The 9079-nt window shown below is 41.9% G+C and overlaps 1 protein-coding gene across 2 annotated transcripts in view; it reads right to left on the minus strand.

The window, feature by feature from the left end:
• Nucleotides 1–9079, minus strand: part of NUP210L (nucleoporin 210 like) — a 125762-nt gene that overhangs the window by 82177 nt on the left and 34506 nt on the right. For both annotated transcript variants that reach the window (XM_008060522.1, XM_008060521.1), the window contains exons 11-13: nt 8374–8511; nt 7311–7466; nt 3312–3510 (exon numbers count right to left, since the gene is read on the minus strand). In XM_008060522.1, coding sequence (XP_008058713.1) covers nt 3312–3510; nt 7311–7466; nt 8374–8511 — 493 coding nt within the window. The remainder of the gene's footprint in view (nt 1–3311; nt 3511–7310; nt 7467–8373; nt 8512–9079) is intronic.

Genomic DNA, 9079 nt, shown 5'->3' on the forward strand with positions numbered 1-9079 from the left:
TTTTTTTTTTTTTTGTGTCGGAGTCTCACTCTGTGCCCTAGCCTGGAGTGCAGTGGCACATTCATGGCCACTACAGCCTCGACCTGCTGGGCTCAGGCGATCTTTCCTCTTTAGCTTTCCAAGTAGCTGGAAATATAGGCATGTGCCACCACACCCAGCTGGTTTTCTTTTTTATTGTAGAGACCAGGTCTCCCCATGTTGCCCAGGCTGGTCTCGACCCCCTGGGCTCAGGCAATCCTCTCACCTCTGCCTCCCAAAGTGCTGGGATTAAGATGTGACCCACCACACCCGGCTAAAGGTTTTAATATATTAAAAACATCATTCCAGCAGGATGCGGTGGCTCATGTCTGTAATCCCAGCATTTTGGGAGGCCAAGGCAGGAGGATCGCTTGACTCCAGGAGTTTGAGACCAGCCTGGGCAACGTAGTGAGATCTCATCTCTACAAAAAAATTAAAAAATTAGTCAGGCATGTTGCCACGTAACTGTAGTCTCAGCTACTCAGGAGGCTGAGGCAGAAGGATAGCCTGAGCCCAGAAGGTTGAGGCTGCGGTGAGCCCTGATTATTTTATTGCACTCCAGCCGGGCCAACAGAGTGAGAATCTCAACTAAAAAAAAAAAATACCAGCCGGGCTCGGTGGCTCAGCCCGTAATCCTGTGCCTTTGGGAGGTTGAGTTGAGTGGATTGCCTGAGCCCGTGGGTTTGAGACCCTCCTGGGCAACTTGGCGAGACCTCATCTCTATAAGAAATCAAAAAAAAAAAAAAATCAGCCAGGCGTAGTAGCGCATGCCTGTAATTTAGGCTACTCGGAAGGATGAAGCGGAAGGATCGCTGGAGCCCAGCAGGCGAGGCTGCGGTGGCCGGAAGCAGCCATTGCACTCCAGTCTGGGCGACCGAGTGAGACTCCAACACACACATACACACACACACACACACACACACACACACACACACACACACACAACACACACACACACACACACACACACACACACACACACACACACAAAACCAGCCGAGCTCGGTGGCTCAGCCTGTAATCCTGCGCCTTTGGGAGGCTGAGGTGAGTGGATTGCCTAAGCCCGCGGGTTCGAGACCCTCCTGGGCAACTTGGCGAGACCTCATCTCTATAAGAAATCAAAACAAAAAAAAAATCAGCCGGGCGTGGTAGCGCATGCCTGTAATTCAGGCTACTCGGAAGGCTGAGGCGGAAGGATTGCTGGAGCCCAGCAGGCGAGGCTGTGGTGGCCGGAAGCGGCCATTGCACTCCAGTCTGGGCGACCAGTGAGACTTCAACTCAAAAAAAAAAAAAAAAAAATACCCCTGGGCTCGGTGACTCAGCCTGTAATCCCAGCACTTTGGGAGGCTGAGGTGAGTGGATTGCCTGAGCCCGCGGGTTCGAGACCTGCCTGGGCAACTTGCGAGCCCTCATCTCTACAATAAATCAAAATTTTGCCAGGTGTGGTAGCATGTACCTGTAATTCCAGAATTCCAGCTACTTGGAGGGCTGAGGTGGAAGGATCGCCGGAGCCCAGCAGCTTGAGGCTGCGGTGGCCGGGAGCAGCCACTGCACTCCAGTCTGGGCGACAGAGTGAGACTCCAACTTAAAAAAAAAAAAAAAATACCATTCTGATCTCACACACTAACTACTAGGCCCTAATTTTTAAAAACAAGTTTTATATGGAAAATCTGTTCTTTCTATTAACAGATATATATCATATGAGATATAATTCCATATACCATGAGGATATATAGATGAGCAAAAATCCTGACCTCAAGGCATTTATAATGTAGAAGGAAAAAGTGAACATGATCACAGCTCACCACAGCCTTGATCTCCTGGGCTCAAGCAAGTTTTCTACCTCAGCCTTCTAAGTAACTGGGATTATAGGTACGCACCACCACGCCTGGCTAATTTTTTGATTTATTGTAGAGCTGAAGTCTCACTATGTAGTCCACACTGGTCTCAAACTCCTGGGCTCAAGCAATCGTCTCATCTTGGCCTTCCAAAGTGCTGGGATTAAAGGTGTAAGCCACTGCATGTGGTCAAGAAGTCCAATTTGATGCCAGCCTTATGGATGTATTGTAAGAATTAAATGAGTTAATGTATAAAAGTATTTAGGGCCAGTTATGGTGGTCCATGCCCTGTAATCCCAGTACTTTGAGAGGCCATGGCAGGAGCATTGCTTGAGGCCAGGAGTTTGAGAGCAGCCTGGGCAACACATAAATGCTAAGTAAATCTTAGATTCTACTACTGTCATTATATTGATGAAAAAACAATGGAGATCAGGATCAAATATAAAGTTCAATAGCAGGAAAGGAATTGATGTTTATCAATAGTTTATTCATATTTTTATTAGGAAAATATTTAATCCTTTTTGAATAAATTTATTGTATATATACATTAAATGACACTATATTCCTCTTAGAAAGAGGTATGTTATATATCAAAGAAAGAAAAAAAGAGCTTGAGATTAGAAGTGGAAAACCTTACTATATGCTAGGTATCACTAAGCAGGTGCAGTGGCTCACACCTGTAACCCCAGCTACTTAGGAGGCTGAGTTGGGAGGACTGCTTGAGGTCAGGAGTTCAAAAATATAAAATAAAAATAAAAATAAATTGGCCAGGTTCGGTGGCTCAAGCCTGTAATCCCAGCACTTTGAGAGGCTGAAGTGAGAGAATTGCCTGAGCTCAGGGGTTTCAGACCAGCGAGAACTTGTCTCTACAATAAATAAAAAAAAAATTAGCCAGGCATGGTGGTGTGTGCCTGTAGTTCCAGCTACTTGGAAGGCGGAGGCAGAGGGATCATTTGAGCCCAACAGGTCAAGGCTGCGATGGCCATGAGCATGCCACTGCACTCCAGCCTAAGCCACAGAGTGGGACTCAAACTAAAAAATAAATAAATAAATAAATAAATAAGTCAGGTGCAGTGGTGTGCACCTGTCATCCCACTACTTAGGAGGCGGAGATGGGACGATAGCCTGAGCTTAGGAATTGGAGGCTGCAGTAGACTATGATCATGCACTGCACTCCAGCCTGGGTGAAAAAGCAAGACCTTGTCTCTAACAATAATAATAATAAATAAAAATTCCAGCCAAAATATTATTCAACTTCTGTGCTTTTGTTTCTTCATCTGTAAAACAAGGAGCAGAGGAGTATAACACCTCCTATAAGGCATCTGACAGAATAAATAAAAGTATTATAAGAAAAGGTAATATGTAAATTTAGACTATAATTGATAGTTTTTGAATTGTTGATTGGCCCCTTAATTCAAAGACAAAGGAAGGAGAAAATAAAAAGCCTATTCTTACCTTCTTTGAGAAGAGTAAAGACTCCTTGTTTATCCATGTTCAGATCCAAGGATAAATGAGAACAGTCTGTGAATGCAATGGCCTCTTTGGTCTCTTTATTTACGTGATACATTGCAATGGGGATTTCTATAACTTCGCCAATCTCCACATCAGCATGAAATGGTAGCAGTTCCATTTTGTTCAGTTTCAGGACATATATCTGAAAGGAAAAAAATTCAACTTTCAAAAAAGTTATGTTAAAGTCTCAGAAGGAAATAAATACTTCCTTAAATATTTAAATACATACACATGAACATATATATCTATATGTATTGTATATAAAAACATACGCTTTATACAATATATACATGTTATTCAAATTATATTTAATATTATGATCCAAGTCTATTTTACACATGCACACACATACACACATGCATACTCACACACACACTGTGCTAAATATATCACGTTTTTCATTTCTTAATTAATTGATTTCTTTAAAGAATCTAATACCATACAACAGGGGTCTGAAAAAATATGACCAAGCATGACCTGTTCTTGTACAGTGAGCTAAGAACAGTTTTTACATTTTTAAAAGGTTGTAAAATAAAAATAACAACAACAAAGAATAATATGAGATAGAGACTGCATGTGGCCTGCAAAGACTAATGTGTTTACTATCTGGACCTTTATAGAAAAAGTTTGCTGACCTTTGACTTAGAACACTCCGTCTTTCTTGATATCCATTTAAAATATCTTTTATTTTGCCTGGCACATTGGTTCATACCTGTAATTCCAGCATTTTGGGAGGCAGAGGTGAGAGAATTACCGGAACTCAGGAGTTTGATACCAGCCTGAACAATGTGGCGAGACCTTGTCTCTATCTCTACAATAAATCAAAAAATTAGCCAGGTATGGTGGCGTACATCTGTGGTTCCAGTTCACTGGAAGGCAGAGGCAGAAGGATTTGCCTAAGCCCAGCAGGTTGAGCGTGCCTTGTCCTCTAGCCTGGGTAACAGAGTGACCCTGACTCAAAAAAAAATTATTTTGTCATTTTTGTCACTTTCTGTGTTTCTTCTGCTAGTTCTTCTTCTGCCTTCTTGTTTGTTTGAGAGGAGTCTCATGCTGTCACCCAGGTTGGAGTGCAGGGGCATGCTTACAGCCACTGTAGCATCAACCTGTTGGGCTCAGGTGATCCCTCTGCCTCAGTCTTCCACGTAGCTGGAAACACACACGTGTGCCACCACACCTGGTTAATTTTTTAAAAAATATTTATTAATAAAAATAAACAAATAACTTTATTTGTGGTTTTAGAACTGTTGTGTTCAGCTGTTGGATCCAAATATTTTTTGATGATCCTAGATTAAGATTCAGCTTGATATAGTGCCTATGACTATGGTAGATTTTAACAGAAGGAAAGGAGCTATATTGAAATCTGCAATAATCAACTTTCCACAGTGACAAGTTTAAACATGCTGTTCTTCTTGAATTTCCTTCATTTGGGTGTGAATGTAAAAATAATTAGTTGGAAAGTGTATTAGTTATTTACTGCTGCATAACAAACCACCCCAAATATACCAGGGGTGCCAAAAAATGTATACACATTTTAAGAGATGTTATCTGTTAGGTCAGACCTGCTGGGGTAGGGTTCTGTGATCCAGTGCTACATGAAAGATGCAAAGAATTGTAAAGAAGTTAGGTTGGAAAATATAGTCTATTTAGAAAGTAAATTAGAGAGAGAGAAGGGAAAGGAGATAGAGAGAGAGGGGTTCACCTCCCCAAAGTAGGGGAGGGAGCCAAAGCTAAGAAACATGATGGCAGTAGCTCAGAGAGTCACGTGGACATACCAGAGTTTAGCAAAGCAATGGTCTTTTTTAAACAATTTATTGTAGAGACAATGTCTTGCCATGTTGCTCAGGCTCCTCTCAAACCCCTGAGCTTAGGCAATCCTCTCGCCTTCGCCTCCCAAAGTGCTGGGATTATAGGCATGAGCCATTGCGCCCAGCCTTCCAATGTCTCTTTTTTTTTGAGTTGGAGTTTCACTCTGTCGCCCAGACTGGAATGCAGTGGCTGCTCCCGGCCACCGCAGCCTCGACCTGCTGGGCTCCGGTGATCCTTCCGCCTCAGCCTTCCAAGTAGACGGAATTACAGGCATGCGCTATCATGCCCGGATGATTTTTTGTAGAGATGAGGTCTCGCCAAGTTGTCCAGGCGGGTCTCGAACCCGCGGACTCAGGCAATCCACTCACCTCAGCCTCCCAAAGCGCAAGATTACAGGCTGAGCCACCAAGCCCGGCTCCCAATGTCTCAATGTGATACTTATATTACATGGGATGCATTTTCTTTTCTGACTCTATATGTTCTTTTTTCTTCTTCTTTTTTTCTTTTTTAAGAGATGAGGTCTCACTATGTTGCCCACACTGGCCTCAAACTCCTGGGTTCAAGCAATCCTCCTGCCTTGACCTCCCAAAGTGCTGGGATTATAGGCGTGAGCCACCATGGCAAATCTGATTCTATATGTTCTTTCTGGGAAATCTTACCCAGTCCCAAAACTTCAATGACCAACCATATGCTAACTCTCCAGCCCAAATCTTATGGCTAAATTTCAGGCCTCTATTTTTAATTACAAACATCCACTTGGGGCTGGGTGTTACGGTTCATGCCTATAATCCCAGCACTTTGGGAGGCCGAGGTGAGAGGATTGCCTGAGCCCACAGGTTCGAGACTAGCCTGGGCTACTTGGCGAGACTTCATCTCTACAATAAATCAAAAAATTAGCCAGCGCATGCCTGTAGTACCAGCTACTTATATATAAGGTTGAAGTGGAAGGATTGCCTGAGCCCAGCAGACCAAGGCTGCGGTGGCCATGAGTGTGCCACTGCCCTCCAGCCTGGGTGACAGAGACTCCAACTCAAAAAAACGCCAAAACATCCACTTGGATGCTCCATAGGTGAATTACACTAAATGTAAGCAAACCTAAATTCAATATCTTCCCCCTTTTATTTTTCCTTTTCATGTATTTTCTATCTACCTCTGCCAAAGCTAACCTTTCACTTTTCCCCACCCCGACATCAAATCTAATTAAGTTTATCTGTTAAAAAAAAACTCTCAATTTGTCCACTTCTCTCTATTCTCAATACCATTTCATTAGTTTAGGTTTAACTGGAGTCTTTTTTTTTTTTTTTTTTTTTTTTTTTTTGAGTTGGAGTCTCACTCTGTTACCCAGGCTGGAGTGCAGTGGCACATTCACAGTCATCCCAGCGTCGACCTGCTGGGCTCCAGCGATCCTTCCTCCTCGGTCTTTCAAGTAGCCAGAACTACAGGCATGTGCTATAAAATCTGGCTAGTTGTTTTGATTTATTGTAGAGAAAAGGCCTCGCCAAGTTGCCCAGGCTGGTCTCGAACCCATGGGCTCAATCAATTCACTCGCCTCGGCCTCCCAAAGTGCTGGGATTACAGGCTGAGCAACCAAGCCCGGCCTGACTGGAGTCTTTGACTTCACTTTCTCCTTTCAATCCATCCTAGTCTACTAATCTGTAGTAATGGCAACTCTCTTTTGTGGTTTTTGTTTTGTTTTGTTTTTAATTTTAGGACCAGTCGTGGTGGCTATTTCCTGTAATCCAGCACTTTGGAAGGCTGAGGCAAGAAGATTGTCTAAGCCCAGGAGTTCGAGACCAGCCTGGACAACAGAGCAAAACCTTGTATTTACAATAAAATTAAAAAATTAGCTGGGCATGGTGGCACACGCCTGTAGTCCTAGCTACTTGGAAGGCTGAGGCGGAAGGATCACCTGAGCCCAGCAGGTTAAGGCTATGGCAGTCGTGGCACTCCAGCCTGGGTGACAGAGTGAGACCCCTACTCAAAAAAAGACAAAAAAAATGACTTCCAGATTGAATGTGAGTAATATTTTTAAATAGCCAAGTAAGACTAGAAAAATTTAAAATATGTGTTAATATACTTAAATGTTAACGGTAGTGTCTCAGGGTTAATAAGAAAGTTCTTTGGAGAGTCATTTACCTTAGTTTCCCCATATCGAAAGGGATTTTGTACATCTCGGGCCAAAACAGTACTGCTTCCCCTGATCTGACCTGCAGTCACCACTCCTTTGGTGGTTACCATTACCACTGTTTCATTAGAAGAGGTCCAGGTGAAATTGCCACTACCACCCTCTACCTGTGAAAAAGCACATTATTATATTTAATTACTCTAGGAGAAAAAATAAAATTTAGGTGAAAATGTAAAAACTTAACTGTGAAATAAAACTTAAGAAATAATAAAACTATATAATAAATTATTTATGATAGATTAAGAAACCGTGACACTATAGTAAAGTAGCTTAATAGGCAAGAGAAATATTAGAAAGCTAAGTTAAGTAAAGATATGTCACAAAATGTTCAAAGGCACAAGGGAACTTTACAAAACTCATAAGGAGGCTGGGCTCGGTGGCTTAGCCTGTAATCCCAGCACTTTGGGAGGCAGAGGCAAGTGGACTGCTTGAGCCCATGGGTTCGAGACCAGCCCAGGCAACTTGGCAAGACCTCGTCTCTACAATAAAAATAAAAAATAGCCGGGCTCGGTGGCTCAGCCTGTAATCCCAGCACTTTGGGAAGTCGAGGTGAAAGGATTGCCTGAGCCCGGGAGTTCGCGATCAGCCTGGGCAACTTGGTGAGACCTCGTCTCTACAATACATCATAAAAACTAGCCAGGCATAGTGGCGTGTGTCTGTAGTTCCAACTACTTAGAAGGCTGAGGCAGAAGGCTCGCCTGAGTCCAGCAGGTTGAGGCTGCGGTGGCCAAGAGCGTGTCACTGCACTCCAGGGGTGACAAAGACTGAGATTCCAACTCAAAAAAAAAAAAAAACAACTCATAAGGAAAGGGTATATGGAAGAGAGAGAGAAAGCATACCATGTCTTGCTATAGAAGACATTTTTCAAGAGCATAACTTGGTTGACACCAAAAATTGAGTTATGCTCTTAGGCTTGGGGGTTGGGGGAAATAAAATTTAATATTAATCAAATTTCAATATATTAAATATCAGAGAAACTGACATTTCTTTGTAAAGACTTATAGGACATCATACCTGTACTTTGTAACGATATAACTTTTCCATAGGATGATGAGGAAATGCCAGAAAGTTGGGTGTAAGTTTGATGGGAAAATAAATCCTCACTTCTTGTTGGTGTTTGATTAGATATTTTGTAGGCTGAATATTTTTATTCTATAAGGGCAGGGAACAAAGGGGGCAAAATATGTTTTATAAGAACTGTTCTTATAATACACATTCATATACTCAAAACATCAGCAAAATGGTATGCTAATAACATTACTCAACCAATTTCTATCTACAAAATAAATAAATAAATATTTCTCTTCATTAAAGAAGCATAGCTACTATAGTTCGATAATAATTAAAGGATTTTGCTAGATCTAAACTAAGTATCACAATTAGGGAAAACAGATTAAATAAATAAAACTATTATTCCCAACATAAAACCATTTTATTAACATGAGAAGGGAAATAATAATTTCAGAAAGAAAGACTCTTGAATGTCTATCAGTTAAGTTCATAAAACTTAAAGGCAAAGGGATGTTACAAGCTATTCAGAAGAAAAGGAGAACATTTAAAAGTGCTGGGATAAGACATTCCCCTCATCCTTAAAAATAAGCACAGGGTTCAGCGGGAAATCAACATTGATAAAGCAGAGTCTTCACACTCAGATATGCTGACTTTGTCTTTTTGAAGGCAAACTCTATTTATCTTCTTTTTTTTTTTTTTTTTGAGTTGG

The sequence above is a fragment of the Carlito syrichta genome, unplaced genomic scaffold (genome assembly GCF_000164805.1).
Source record: "Carlito syrichta isolate Samal-C Ts95f unplaced genomic scaffold, Tarsius_syrichta-2.0.1 Scaffold304639, whole genome shotgun sequence".
NCBI classification, from domain to species: domain Eukaryota; kingdom Metazoa; phylum Chordata; class Mammalia; order Primates; family Tarsiidae; genus Carlito; species Carlito syrichta.